Source organism: Oryx dammah, unplaced genomic scaffold, assembly GCF_014754425.2.
Source record: "Oryx dammah isolate SB20612 unplaced genomic scaffold, SCBI_Odam_1.1 HiC_scaffold_13, whole genome shotgun sequence".
NCBI classification, from domain to species: domain Eukaryota; kingdom Metazoa; phylum Chordata; class Mammalia; order Artiodactyla; family Bovidae; genus Oryx; species Oryx dammah.
Genome location: NW_024070197.1, coordinates 2,845,016 through 2,860,388, shown reverse-complemented (window position 1 = coordinate 2,860,388; position 15,373 = coordinate 2,845,016). Strand labels below are relative to the sequence as shown.

General features: G+C 46.2%; 1 protein-coding gene across 1 annotated transcript; it reads right to left on the bottom strand.

The window, feature by feature from the left end:
- Positions 1-6,604: 6,604 nt before the first annotated feature.
- On the bottom strand, positions 6,605-13,507 carry LOC120871883 (putative killer cell immunoglobulin-like receptor-like protein KIR3DX1). Its single transcript, XM_040251883.1, has 9 exons — positions 13,474-13,507; positions 13,298-13,333; positions 11,849-12,127; positions 10,875-11,174; positions 9,513-9,812; positions 8,501-8,551; positions 7,648-7,770; positions 6,877-6,929; positions 6,605-6,765 (listed from the first exon to the last, which is right to left on the bottom strand). Exons 1-9 carry the CDS (start codon positions 13,505-13,507, stop codon positions 6,610-6,612), a joined length of 1,332 nt encoding a protein of 443 aa, XP_040107817.1. The 3' UTR covers positions 6,605-6,609.
- Positions 13,508-15,373: the final 1,866 nt, after the last annotated feature.

Genomic DNA, 15,373 nt, shown 5'->3' with positions numbered 1-15,373 from the left:
GGCTCTGCTTCTGTGAGACAGGAGGCAGAACTGAGCAAAGCTGACAGAGTCACAGGATATGGAAGACGGTCGGTGCTGTTGGAACAGCCAGCCGGGTTCACGTCACATGGGAAGATGGCCAGCCTCTTCTCAAAGCCAGGGATAGAAGTCTGACCTGAGCCACATCACGGAGCATGCCTCATGACCCAACCGTCCATTTTGTTTCCCTAAACACTGTAAACCTAAGAGGATTGGAACAGGTCTTGCTGCCTTTAGGAAGTCGTAACTGTGATTCAGAATATACCATGCAGGATGCTTTTCCCACGCTCATGATAAATCTCATTCACCTTAACTCTTCACAGAAGAGAAACCACATCTTCCCACCTCATATGTCAGGCTCAGTGCAGGTTGCCAATTAAAGATTCATTAATAGAGACTGATTCTGCATTCTTATGAGAGGACCAGACCTGCATATTATGGCTCTTTGAAAATATGAAAAAATTCTGCACTGTAATATATGTGATTAAGGAACTAACTGTGTTAGTTTCAGGTGTACAGCAAAGTGACTCAGTTACACATATACATGCATCTGCTCCTTTTCACGTTCTTTTCCCACTTAGGTAGTTACAGAATATTAGGCAGAATTCTCTGTTTCACACAGTAGGTCCTTGTGGTCATGCATTTTTAATACAGCCTTGTGTATATGTCAGTACCAAACTTACAATATAACCTCCCCCTGACATATCCCTCCTGGTAACCGTAAGTTCCTTCTCTGTGAGTCTGTTTTGTAAATAAGTTCATTTTCTTCAATGTCACAAATAAGCAATATCATGTGATATTTGTCTTTCTCTGTCTCTTCTTCATCTGAAATTATTTCGTGACTGTGAGTGGAAACTTTGCAGACACAACACTCTCTGTCTCTCTCTTCCTCCCTTTCCAATCCATGGACCACACACGTACACAAAGATAACATGTGCAAAGGTGACTGTGGTGTTTTTTGGGAGGGGAATTTGTACTGCCTGAAAAAGTGGACCACATTGCTTTCTAGATACTCTACTGCTGCTGCTGCTAAGTGGCTTCAGTTGTGTCTGACTCTGTGCGATCCAGTAGACGGCAGCCACCAGGCTCCCCCATCCCTGGGATTCTCATATGAACACAAAATATGTCAAGTAGAGACTTCCAAGCTCCAGAATGCTTGAGTGAGGGGTGTGTCCACAACAATCAACTCACAACTGCAACAAAATGGCCCAGCTGTTTCAGGAGGTCAAGGGCAGACATATATCCAGTTCAGCTGTTGTTCATAGACAGGAACGAACCTCAGTAAGGGCTGTAATTCCACACCATTGTGCTGAGGGTGGGGGTCGTGAACATTAGTGATGCTCCCTAAGTAATAAATCTGGTCTCCTCTTGATCATTATGTATGTAATGGAGTAGCAGTACAGTCACCCTTCTTAAAATATCCTTTTATTTACTTAATATCATGTTTCAGAATTGATCTGTATTGTCATTTCAGTTTGTGCATTTTTTTCTGGCATGTAGTATTTCATTGCAGATATTTAAACCACAAATTTTTAAAAATTAAAAAATGTATTGAAGTATAGTTCATTTCTGCCATACAGCAAATTGATTCAGCTTGACATATATCTTCTTTTCCATTATGATTTATGGCAAGATACTGAATAGAATTCCCTGTGCCATACTGTAGGACCTCATTCTTTATCCATTCTATGTATGAATAAATTTCATCTGCTCATCCCAAGCCTCCAGACATCCCTCCTTGGCAAACACAAGCTTGTTCTGTATGTTTGTGAGTCTCTTGCTGTTTCATTGATATGTTCCTTTTAGATTCCACATACGGGTGATATCACAGGAAAATTGTCTTTCTCTTTCTGTCTGCTTCCATTAATATGTTAATCTCCAGGTCCATCCATGCTGCTGCAAATGGCATGATTTCATTCTTTAAATGTCTAAGTGGTATTCATTCTCTGTGTGTATAAGCATATACATCTTCTTTATCCATTCATCTCTCGATGGACAACTAGGCTGTTCCCATGTCTTGGCTATTGTAAGTTTTGCTGCTATGAACATAGGGGTACATCAACTTTTTCATGGTAAATTTTTTTCCAGGTATATGCTCAGGACTGGAATTGTTAGATCATATGGAAACTCTGTTTTTACTTATTTTGAGGAACTGCCATACTGTTTTCCACAGTGGCTGCACCAGTTTACACTCTCCCAACAGTGTAAGAGGATTTCCCTCTTCTCCACACCCTCTCCAGCATGTTATTTATCAACTGTCTAATGATGGCCATTCTGATCGGTATGAGGTGGTACCTCCTTGCAGTGTCAATTTGCCTTTCTCTACTAATTAGCAATGCTGAGCATCTTTTCATATGCCTGTTGGCCATCTGCGTATCTTCTTTTAAACCACAGGTATCAACTGTGAGACTGACGTCTATGGATTTTGGCTAAAATGAATGACACCTCTGCTAAAGTCTCATGAATGTGCTCTGAGTTCAACCTCACATTGTCTGTCAAGGGACAGAGTGATGAGGTCTTCAGGAAAGGAATAGTGACTTTATTTGGAAAGCCAGCAGACCAATGAGCTCGTGAACTTTTGCCCCAAAGAATCATCTTACTTGAGTTAGATGGGCTTTTGGAGGAGTGAGAGGGATAGTCAAACAGTGTTTACTGAATGTAAAATAATCCTAGCCCATGGGGAAGAAAATTCCAAGGAGAAGAGAGAACAATACAGATTAAATACCCATGTGTGAACTCACACTTTCACACTTACACCCACACACTAAAAGGGGAGGAGGTGTGGCTGGTTGTTGCAGGGTTTTAATTAACTAATTAATGGCCATGCTGGCTCTTCGTTGCTGTGCACAGGCTTTCTCTAGGTGTGGGAAGGGGCTGCTCTTTGCTGTGGTGCAGGGTCTCTCATTGCCGTGGCTTCTCTTGTTGTGGAGCACCCGCTCTAGGCACATGGGCTTGTGGCCCACGGGCTTAACTACCCCGAGGTATGTGGAATCTTCCCGGTCCTGGGTTCGGGCCCATGTCCCCTACATTGGCAGGTATTTCCCAACCACTGGACCACCAGGGAACTCCTGTTGCAAGCTATTTTTTCCCCCTTAATTTATTTATTTTAGTTTAAGGACAATACAATATTGTTTTGGAGAAGGAAATGGCAACCCACTCCAGTGTTCTTGCCTGGAGAATCCCAGGGATGGTGGAGCCTGGTGGGCTGCCGTCTCTGGGGACGCACAGAGTCGGACATGACTGAAGCGACTTAGCAGCAACAATATTGTTAGTTTCTGCCATACATCAAGATGGATCAGCCATAGCTATACTTGTGTCCCCTCCACTGTGGAAGTCTTTTAATTCTGGAATCCTTTGTTCTCGAAGCTGTCCATGCAGGTCTGGTCATAAAGTCCCTTTAAGCCCCTAACAAATCAAGGTTCTGTCTGTTCTGACACTTTTTCTCTATACAAATGGGAAAGTGTTCAGAGCCTTGAGAATAGTTTAGGCCCTCAGTCGTGTCTGACTCTTTGTGATCCCATGGGCTGCAACCCACCAGACTCCTCTGTCCTTGGGGGTTCTCCAGGCAAGAAGGCTGGGGTGGGTTGCCATTTCCTTCTCCAGGAGATTTTTCCAACCAAGGGATTGACTCAGGTCTCCTGCATTGCAGGCAGATTCTTTATCATCTGAGTCACCAGGAATGCCCACCAAACTTAATGCGATTCAATATTTCCTCTCACAATTAACATTGCCACTGTTTTCCATTTACTTTTATCATGGACATGGTAGGATTTTGTCATCATGCTTTCACTCTCAGTGTAGCATAACACTGAGGTGAAATATACCATAAATTTAAAAATGAATACAATTCTAGATTTCTAATAAAAAAAATAAAGATATGCAACAAGCAGCAAAGATTTACTGTATAGCACGGGAACTATAGTCAGTATCTTGTAATAACCTAAAATGGAAAATAATCTGAAAAATAATGTATGTGTGTTTGTATAGCTGAAAATCACCTTGCTGTGCACTTGAAACATTGTAAGTCAACTACACTTCAATAAAATATATATATTATGAGATTAAAAAATGGAATCAGTGAAATAAATTTTAAAACAAAATGAAAGAAAATGAAATCACTCAGTCGTGTCCGACTCTTTGCAACCCTGTGCACTGTAGGCTGGCGGGCTCCAATGTTCATGGGATTTTCCAGGCAAGAATACTGGAATGCATTCCCATTTCCTTCTCTAAATAGTGCAGGCCAACTGCAGCATACTCCCTGATGGTCTGTGTACTCACTCTCACATTCCAACCCTGCATATGGTATATTCACGTGGGCACCCTGAGCTGCCCAAAAGAGTCTCAACCCAGATGGCGAGTTTGTGAAAGGTCCCTGGAAGGAAGTCAGAAGCGGAGTCCCAGGACCTCCCCACCCTTCACTCCCCAGCTCAGCTCAGGAGCCCTTCCAGGTTTCATCAGCATCACTCTAGAATCTCAGGTCTCCCACCTTGCCCCCTACCAACTTCCAGGGACTCAACTGAGATATGGGTCCCAGGAGACCCAGGAGGACCCACCTGCAGGGTTCGGGGGCCTCTGGCCCAGACTCAGCCCTGCAAGTGAGAGATTTGCCACTCAAAGCTTGGGCTGATTCTCTCCCCATCAGGATCCCTGGCCCCTCAAGCTGTCTGAGCCCTGAGGTTCCCATGAGCTGGGGGCTGGGTAGGTGTCTCGTGCCCTCCTGCAGTCCCCTCCCTGCCCTTCACATCTGGCCAAGGAGGAGAAGCTCAGAGGGGATAGAAGGCATGTCTGCAGCTCTGAGGGCCCAGCCGCCCCCGCCCCCGCCCTGTACCAATGAGACCACGGGGCCGTAGAGGACAAACAGGATGTGGTCCCTGGGGGGCGTTTGCCACCCCTTGAGGTTCCCACAACTGTGGCCTCTTAGCAGGGGACAGCCCTTCTGTGGACCTGGCTCTGATGTCTCCAGGCAGGGCTCAGGAGGCATCTCAGCCCAGACCTGAGGTCTCAGCTGTTTCTCTTTAAATGTCTTTATAAAAATAATAATTTCATGATTTATTTTTAATTGATAGATTTTCCTATATTGTATTTTCTTTTCCCTGTGTGTATGCACTGCCAAGTTCCTTGAACATGTAAAAAATTTTTTTAATTTATGTGTAGTTTCTTACAATATTATATTAGTTACAGGTGTATTACATAGTGATTCAGTATTTTCAGAGATTTCCCACAATACAAAATTTATAAAATATTGACTACATTCCCTGTGCTGAACATTATAGCCTTGTGACTTATTTATTTTATAAATGATAGTTGATGTTTCTTAATCCATTCTACGTAGTTTGCTGCCCCTCACACCCACCCTTCTCGCCTCTCCCCTCTGGTAACCACTAGTTTCTTCTTTGAAAATGTGAGTCTGACTCTCTTTTGTTATATTTGTTCATCTGTTTTTATTTTCTTAATACTTATTATTGTTTATCTGGAGGCATCAGATCTGAGTTGTGGAACGCAGTATCTTTTTAGTTGTAGCTTGTGGGATCTAGCTCTCTGACCAGGGACTGAACCTAGACCGCCTGCATTGTGAACCTTAAGTATTAGTCACTGGACCATCAAGGAAATCACTATTTGATTTTTAGATTCCACATGTAAGTGAAAACATACAGCATTTCTCTTTCCATGTCTGACTTATTTCACTAAGCATAATGCCCACCAAGTCAATCCATGTTCCCAAAAGTCAGGACTTTGTTCTTTTTTGAAAGCTGAGGGGGCTTCCCTGGAGGCTCAGTGATGCAGAATCCACCTGCCATTGCAAGAGACATGAGAGTCCTGGGTTTGGTGGGCCGAGAAGATCCCCTGGAGAAGGGAATGGAAACCGATCCCAGCATTCTTGCCTGGAGAATCCCATGCACACAGGAGCCTGGGCAGCTACAGTCCATGGATCGCAAGGGTCGGACATGACTGAGTTGACTTAGCACGCATGTATTCAGCCTCATATGGTTAGTGGCACCACTCTGGCTATCTCAAACAGAGTATACTTCATCTTTTTATTTTGCCAACTAGCATTATTATTTTTTCATGGAAAGTATTTTATTTTAAATATAGCAGTGTTCACACGTCAATCCCAAACTCCCCTCTATCTGTCCCACTACTCTTCCCCTCTGGTAACTCTATGTTTGTTCTCTAAGTCTACAAGTCTGTTTCGGGCTGCAAATCAGTTTACCCTTGTAAAATGTTACTGAAGAGGGGTTTTCTTTCACTGTTTTTTTTTTTAATTGAATAATTTGAAGAATCAACTAGCAAATTTTTTATGCTTTATTAGAATTTTAGAAAAAGTAAGGTGATCATGATAAGCTACCTAGTATGAGCGATTGATTATAGCATCTCCCCAAGCAGTGAAATAGTTACAATTGAGTCCTAGAATAAACAGGAGATTATTAAGAGGTGGTGGGATTTTTGAAAACGATACTGTAATTCTTGGACTCCACTCCTCACCTCAGAGCTGCTGGGCTGCTTGGAGGAGGAGTGTCCATGAGGAACCCCTTTAACAAGAGATCTAGGTCCTTGATTTGTAACTCTGTGTGCTCAGAGGATGGGGCCAGGTCAGGACTCAGCATGGTCTTGGTTTATGTTGAATTCCTCATAGATAATGAGCTCGGCAGAGGGGTGCATGGGCCTCAGGGGAGCGGGAGTGGACCGTCTCTTGGAGAGGGTCCCGAGGTCCAAGTGGGCGTATATCACGTCTTCTGCTGCAGAGTCCTGAGAGGAGAGAGGTGAGAATGATGGACTGAGATGTGATCTTTGAAGGCTGGGCCGCTGGGCATTGGAGGGGGTCAGACTATGGCAAAGGTTTGGGCTGGGAGGACTCACCTCACTTTTCACTGTTCTGTCTTCCATGGGTTCTCCTTCCTTGATGGCAACATCTGTGAATGGAAGAGAGTCAAGGCTCTTCAGGGTGGATGCAGTTATTTCAGACCTCTGTAACATTGATAGTTACATCAAAGTTAGCAAAAGGCAGGGGTGTACCCCAGGTTGCTGAACCTGTCTTTTCCACTAAATGAAACCAAACAAAACATTCCATATACAATCCCAGCCTTTCATGGACTGTCTCAGGAGCCTGTGCAAGCCCATGGACCCATCCTACATCTTCTGTTGTGGACCAAGCTCTTCTACATATCAGCAGAGTCCCAAGATCATGTAGGACAGAAAAATGGATGGCTGTAGTTGAAGGGAAGAACAGGGCTTGGAATGTCCCTGATGGCCCAGGGATTAAGAGTCAACCTTCCAGTTCAGGGAGCGTGGGTTCTATCCCTGGTGGGAGAACTGAGATCCCACATGCCCTGCAGCAGCTATCCTCAATGCTGCAACGGTTGAGCCCATGAGCTCTGCAGTCTTGAACTGCACCCCAGCTCCACAATGGGGATTCCCCATGCTGCAGCCAAGACCTGATGCTGCCAAGAATAAATCAATACATATTTTCATAAAAAGAACAAGGTTCCATGGGTCTCTGGAAGATGTTTCATCAGGGATTACAACAATGGAAATCAGTTTTTAACCCACAGGAAGTGAAAATGCCATTCTCTGCTATGAGCCCACCTCCCCCTGGGTCAGATGATGCTGAGCTCGCCTCTTCAGATGTACGATTTGGGACAGAACACCAGTGACAGACTAGAGCAGCGAGGAAGATGCTGGTAGCGGTGAAGGCTATGGAGAGCCCAAGGACAATGTACCATGTGCTGGAGTGTTCCTGAGGAAGCCGTGTTCCTGCCAACAAGCAAAATGAAGGTCTGGGTATTCGTTGCACATGCTGTGCCCCTACACACTGGATTTATTGTATCCTTGCGTCAAAATGTCAGTATCTATCAACCTGATCAGTTATGGTCTCCACGTCCCAGGAGATACCAAAGCATCCAGGAGAGATGCCAGCAGTGGATAAAGTAAAGAGGCTGTGCAAGACCAGCAGACATCTGAACCAAGGTCCCCCGGGCCCTGATGCAGTTTTTCTCTGCTGCCCCGTATGACAAGGCATGGTATTTTTGGTTGAATGTGACTCTTTAATCCACAATACATTTCCCCCTCCATCCACATAGACCTGGAATGGAGTCCTCAAGAAGATATGACACTTATTTCTGAGCTGTGGAATGCTTAGTTCACAAAACACTAACAGAGGAGTAACACATATATAAGGTGCTCCCTAAAATTATCCAGTTGCCCCGTCATCCATCCTGAAAGATCCTGGTGGAGGGAAGTTAAGCATCTCCCTTAGTATGGGGTTAGGTCACTCTGACCCACTTTGTTCAATTTAGAAATTCCCAGTCACACCATGAGAAGCTCAATGCCCCCTCTGGTTCTAGGCAGACGACGGTCTCCAATGCTGACATGACAGGGAATTTGAGGAGCCCAATGTCACAGAGCTGGGAGGTGGCAGAGCCAACACTCACACAGGAAGCCTCTGTTTTCTCAGAAACTTGCAGAGATAGGAGGTCTTGCTTACCTTCTGTGGTGTGTGGATCCATGGTTGATGGGCAAGTACTTGTGGTGAATCCTAGGGGAGAAAAGACAGAAGGGGTGAATGGTACCTTCCTCATACCCACTGAATGAGGACTATTCTTTCTGGAAGGTTGACCTCCTGCCTCTCCTTGACTCTCTCATCCCTCAGACACTGATGGGGGAGGGGAGGGCTTCTGGTCCCTCCCCGTGAATGCACTGAGTAGACCCTCCATCCTGGAGAAAAGATGGTAGAAGGAGGCGGGAAGGATGTGCCTGGTGGTGAAAGAGGGCTGTGAGCAGGAGACATCCTCTCTTCTCCGGGAACGAGTGTCTGTGCTCCTTAATTGGGAATCACCTGTATGTCAGAGCTGCTTCTGGGAAAACACTAAGAGCAAGGGGCCAAGGCAATCTCTGATCTTCCCAAATCAGCCCAGCCTCTCTTCCTCCTGTGTCTAACCTGACCCTTTTCTTTATTTGCCTGGATAGACAGTACTCTGCTGTGGAGCATCCGTAAGGAGGTGGAAGAGGGTTGAGATGCCATCTACCATCTCTCTTCCTCTCTGGTTCTCATTGCCTCCCTTTCTCCAGAAACGCTATGGTTCCCCTGCAACACAGACCCCTTGTGATAGAGCTCATGATACAGTAAGATGTTATGCAAAAACCCAAATGGACTATTTGTCCAGTGCAATCTCATTTGCTATAATGTAAAGCATGGGACTCTTCATGGGTGTTCAATGCAAGAATGCTGGAAGGGTTGCCATTTCCTCCTCCAGAGGACCATCTTTAGTCAGTACCTTCACTACAACCCATCTTTCTTGGGTGGCCCTGCACGACTGTCTCATTTCTTCCCTGAGGTATGAAAGCCCCTTCACCACTACAAGGCTGTGATCCATGAGGAGGAGATAGTGAAGGACAGAGGAGTCTGTCGTGCTGCATCCACAGGGTGGCAAATAGTTGGACACAACATAGCGACTGAACAGGAAGAACAAAGCATGGACCAGGAACAGGTTCCTCACCTGTGACAGACAGGAACAGTGGGTCGCTGGACTCTGACCACGAGTAGGGAGAGTGACTGAAGGAGCCATAGCACCTGTAGACCCCGCTGTGGGCTGGGGTCCCAGGACCCAGAGGGAACTCTGCCTGGAGTGCTCCACGGGGGCCCTGCCCTCCAGTGAGCGGGCACCCAAGGTCCTCCTCCTCCCTGAGCAGATGGAACTGGTCAAAGGCGCTCTCGGAGCTGCAGACTAAGGTCACGTTCTCTCCTGACCTCACCACGGGGCCCCCCTGGGCTGAGAGAGAGGGTTTCCTGGACCGACCTGGAAGGAGGATACCTTGATCTTAGAGCACAAAACAACTGTAGTCCTAAATAGAGGATAAAAGCCCGATGTGTGCAACAAGAGGCACTGCATGAGAAGGCCACCCACTGCCAGGAGAGAAAGCCCCACAGCAAGGGATACCTGGCCCAGGGAAAAATCAGAAATAATTTTAAAAATGGAGTGTCATTTAAAATCCTCTTGAACAAATTAATAACTTTTAAAATGGATTGTCATTTAATGTCCTTTTTTAATGGAAGAGTATATATCTATGAATAACTGAATCACTCTGTTGTACAACAGGAATTAACAACATCTGAAATCAACTAGACTTCAACAAACATAAATAAAAAATAAATTAAAAAAAATCAAACGTGCGGTTCTCTTGAAATAAATTGAACTTACTAACTACTGCTGGGACCATTAGAAAACATGATATTCACCCAGAAGAAGAGATTATGGAGTGGAAATTTCCAGAATCGCACTGAATCTTTGACCGTCTCATTCTTGAGGGTGTATTCAGGACTGCCATGCCCACCGCCAGGGGCTGGAAGGGACTCCTCACTGGGAGAGTTGGAGGGACCACTCCCCACTCTTTGTGCAGAAGGATGCCTTATACTGCGAGCTTGAGCAACGTCAGGGTGTCAACCTCCATCTCGATCACCCAGGGGCTGGACTGCAGGGGTGTCTGGTACCACAGTGTGCTCCTGACTGATGAAGGGAGCTCTGACATGAAAGCAGGAAACCAACCCCTTAACCAACCATCTTTGGCTGCCTGAGTGGGGAATTGCCCGGATCCCTGCTGTGGTACATTCTTCTCCGTTGGTCGTTCTTTCTTGTTCTCACTTCCTCACTCTGTCACCGGCTGTGTCTTCCCCTTAGCACACAGCAGGGACTCTGTTCTCTTTACTCTTCTGTGTTCACACCTCCTCTCTCTCTGCTTTGTTCCCTCTCCCGAGTTTGTGTCTCTGGACGCCTGTCATTCTCTCCCAGTACTGATGCTGGACTATACACAAGGCCTTCTGTGACACAGAGAGCAGAAGGCGCTGGTCTGGCCACACTCACCTGTGATGATGATGTCCACGGGGTCACTGGGGGCTGACCACTCATAGGGGGAGTGTCTGACAGAGCCGTAGCATCTGTAGGTGCCCCCACTCGCCAAAGTTACAGGGCCAATGGAGAAGTCAGCTGTGGCATGCCCACCAGTGAATATCTGTCCACGTTTCTGGAAATGCCCTGTGCTATTTTCTTGGTGCAGGATAAACTTGTCAAACCACAGCAGTGAATGACAGTGGAGGGTCACCTTCTCTCCCACACGCATGAGGGAGCTGGGGTGGGCTGAGATGGAGGGTTTTGTGAAGACACCTAGGAGCAAAGAGCTTGTGAGCTTCAGTGAGTCACCCCACCTCGGCGCTTCCCCTGACATCTGAAGGTGTGAAAAATGTCCACATGAACCATAGCCTGCCAGGCTCCTCTGTCCATAGGATTCTCCAGGCAAGAATACTGGAGTAGGTAGCCATGCTCTCAGCTTCATCCTGTCCCTAATATGTGTGGTGGGGAGCTGGGTGGTTCTGATGATGCATTCCCTGGCTCCGTTCACACTGACCTAGAATGTGGGTGATGACTGGCAGGAGATAGGAAAGGAGGTGGAGAAAAAAGGAAACATTTCCCCATCTGTGACCCCATCTCATGCCTCTGGAGACATTCCTGGGACTCCTCCCTGGGGCTCCAGCTCCTTCATATGGGATTACAGCTCCCTACTGGGTGGCAGGTGCTGGATCAGGGTCTTTACCCATCCTCCCTGCTGGCAGGCAGTGGCAGCATCATGTCTAACTAATTCCTAGGGGGGATCCTCCTTCTTTTGCCAGAGCACCCCATCTATTCAACACCCTGAGTTTAAACTCTCAGAGTGGATTCTCTTTCCTGGTTCCTTCCTGGCTGGAAATCCTGAGTAAATCTTGGACCACGTAAGGAACTTGGACCTAGGATGGGATTGCCTGCATAGACGGCTGTCCCGGGCTGGGCTGGACCCCTCGTACCTGTGACCACAATCTGCAGGGGGTCACTGCGTCTGGACAACATAGGGAGAGACATGGAGAATTGGGAACATGTGTAGGACCCGGCATGTTCTCTGGTCACCGGGCCAAGTGTGAAGTTTTTGAGATGATTTCCATGAACCTCAGTCAAACTGGCCCCGTCTGTTTTGAACAGTCTGAATCTCTTACGTGGAGAATGGAAGTGACACTGAAGAGTCACAGTCTGTCCTAAGGGAACCACGGGGCTTGGCCAGGCTGACATAGAAGGCTTCTCATATTCAGCTAGGAGAGAAGGAGTCACAGGTTGTGAGAGGAAAATAGGAATGGTCCCCTCTCCCCACTGGTCTTGTTGGAGCATTTCCCCTTCAATTCTTCCAAGGCACCAACCCTAAAGTGCATCCCCCTGATCCTCAAGGACACCTGGGGCTTGGGGACAGACAGAGACACAGTCAACCCAGGACAGACATCACGGAGATTCTAAGAATACGATTCTCAGCAGTGATTCTTATCATCAGAAGAATAACTCCTTGGGTTGACAAAATGTTGAAAACTCTCTCAAAACACAAAACACTGGGGATTCCTGGGTGGTCTGGTCGTTAGGACTCAGCACTTTCTCTGCCAAGGGCCGGGGTTGAATCCCTAATCATGGAACTGAGATCCTGCATGCTGTACCATGCAGGCAAAAGAAACACCACACACAAAAAAAACTGATGCATGGAAAAGAAGTGAGAGGTCTTCCCTGTTGGATTTGTTGTAGCTCACACGGTACAGAAACTTCCTGCAGTGCTGAAGAGCAGGGTTCAGTCCCCAGGTAGGGAAGATCCCCTGGAGAAGGAAATGGCAACCTCGTCCATTATTCTTGCCTGGAGAATTACATGGACAGAGGAGCCTGGTGAGCTACAGTCCGTGGGGTCACAAAGAGTCAGACACGACTGAGCGACTTACAGTAACACAGGTAACAAGTGAAAAAGCCACTTGACTGAAAAGAAGGAAATAAAGACTGAACTGGCTCCTTTGTTCGCTAACCTAGATCAAATGTGTGACAAGGTCCAGGTGGCCCTGCCTAATGAGCAGACCCTTCCCTGGGCTCAGGTCCAGAGGGAATCCTGCAGATCTTGTTGTTAAGGGCCAGCTGGAGATGCCATGAGCCAGCTTGTAGGCGAGGGTCTGTGGGGTGCAGCCTCTTGCTCCCCTCTCATGATTGAAATGGCACTCAGTGAGCCTAGCTCCCAGCTGCCAGACATCACACTGTGCCTTCAGGTCTAACATCCAGAGCTGGGCTAACCTCTGGGGAGAGTGAAGATGAGTATCAAGGCCAATAGGAGGACCTGGGATCCACAGGGCATGTGGCTCTCACTATACCGACAGGGGTCTCACCCCAGCCCCCAGTGTCATCTGCATCAGCCACAACTGCTCTGTTCAACAGAGAAATAAGGGATGGGGAGGACTCACCCATAGCTGCCCAGGTCCTCAGACTCACACAGAATCCTAGAAGGAAAACCACGTCAGAGATGGCTTGTCCCGATGGACCTCACACTCTGCAACCTCATGCAGGGAACCTGGTCAGTGGTGCAAGGACCCCCGGATTTCCACCATAACCCACTTCCACCATGTCTTTCTGGACTCACCGAGACTCAGGAGGCTGAGGAGTGTGGGGCACATGGCTCTGCTTCTGTGAGACAGGAGGCAGAGCTGAGCAAAGCTGACAGAGTCACCGGATGTGGAAGGCGGGCGGTGTTGTTGGTACAGTCAGCCTGGGTCATGTCACATGGGAAGATGGCCAGCCTCTTCTCACGCCAGGGATGGAAGTCTGACCTGAGCCACATCACAGAGCATGCCTCATGACCCGAGCATGACATTTGTTACCCTGAACACTGTAGACCTAAGAGGATTCGAACAGATCTTGCTGCCTTTAGGAAGTAGTAAGTGTGCTTCAGTATATACCATGCAGGATGCTTTTCCCACGCTCACGATAAATCTCATTAACCTTAACTCTTCACAGAAGAGAAACCGCATGTTCCCACCTCATATGTCAGGCTCAGTGCAGGTTGCCAATTAAAGACTCATTAATAGAGACTTTGATTCTGCATTCTTATGAGAGGACCCGACAGGCATATTATGGCTCTTTGAAATGATGAAAAAATTCTGCACTGTAATATATGTGATTAAGGAACTAACTGTGTTAGTTTCAGGTGTACAGCAAAGTGATTCAGTTATATATATACATGCACCTGTTGCTTTTCAAGTTCTTTTCCCACTTAGGTAGTTACAGAATGTTAAGTTGAATTCTCTGTTTCATACAGTAGGTCCTTGTGGTCATGCATTTTTAATATAGCCGTGTGTATATGTCAGTACCAAACGTACAATATAACCTCCCCTGACACTATCCCCCCTGGTAACCTTAAGTTCATTCTCTGTGAGTCTGTTTTGTAAATAAGTTCGTTTTTTCAGATGTCACAAGTAAGCAATATCATGTGATATTTGTCTTTCTGTGACTCTTCTTCAGCTGAAATTATTTCATGACTGTGAGTGGAGACTTTGCACACACAACACTCTTTCTGTCTCTCTCTCTTCCTCCCTTTCCAATCCAAGGACCACACATGTACTTAAAGATAACGTGTGTAAAGGTGACTGTGGTGTTTTTTGGGGAGGGGCTTGTTCTGCCTGAAAAGGCGGACCAGCTTCCCTCTAGATACTCAGATGAACACAAAATATGTCAAGTAGAGACTTCCAAGCTCCAGAATGCTTGAGTGAGGGGCGTGTTTACAACAGTCAACTCCAAACTGGGACAAAATGGCCCAGCTCTTCAGGACTCCAAGGGCAGATATACACCCAGTTCAACTGTTGTTCATAGACAGGAAAGAACCTCAGTAAGGGCAGTGATCCACACCATTCTGCTGGGGGGGAGGTTGTTAACATTAGTGATGCTCCCTAAGTAATAAATCTGGTCCCCTCTTGATCATTATGTATGAAATGGAGTAACAGTACAGTCACCCTTCTTAAAATGTCCTTTTATTTACTTAATATCACGTCAGAATTGATTTGTATTCTTTGTCATTTCAGTTTGTGCATTTTTACTGCCATGTAATGTTTCACTGCAGATATTTAAACCACAAATTTTTTAAAATTAAAAAAATTATTGAAGTATAGTTCATGTCTGCCATACAGCATATTGATTCACCACAACATACATATTCTTTTCCATTATGATTTATGGCAAGATACTGAATAGAATTCCCTGTGCCATACTGTAGGACCTCATTCTTTATCCATCCTATGTATAAATAGATTCCATCTGCTCATCCCAAGCTCCCAGTCCTTCCTTCCTTGGCAACCAGAAGCCTGTTCTCTATGTCTGTGAGTCTCTACTGTTTCATTGATTTGTTCCTTTTAGATTCCACATATGAGTCATATCACATGAAAATTGCCTTTCTCTTTCTGTCTACTTCCATTAATATGTTAATCTCCAGGTCCATCCATACTGCTGCAAATGGCATGATTTCATTTTCTAAATGTCTGGGTGGTGTT

Excerpts from the sequence above, each read along its gene's own strand:
- LOC120871883 (XM_040251883.1), bottom strand. The coding sequence starts at position 13,507 with ATGTGCCCCACACTCCTCAGCCTCCTGAGTCTCG. Across the intron at positions 11,175-11,848 it reads CCTGCAGATTGTGGTCACAG|GTGTCTTCACAAAACCCTCC; the intron begins GTACGAGGGGTC and ends CTTTGCTCCTAG. Across the intron at positions 7,771-8,500 it reads GGATCCACACACCACAGAAG|GAACACGGCTTCCTCAGGAA; the intron begins GTAAGCAAGACC and ends GCTTGTTGGCAG.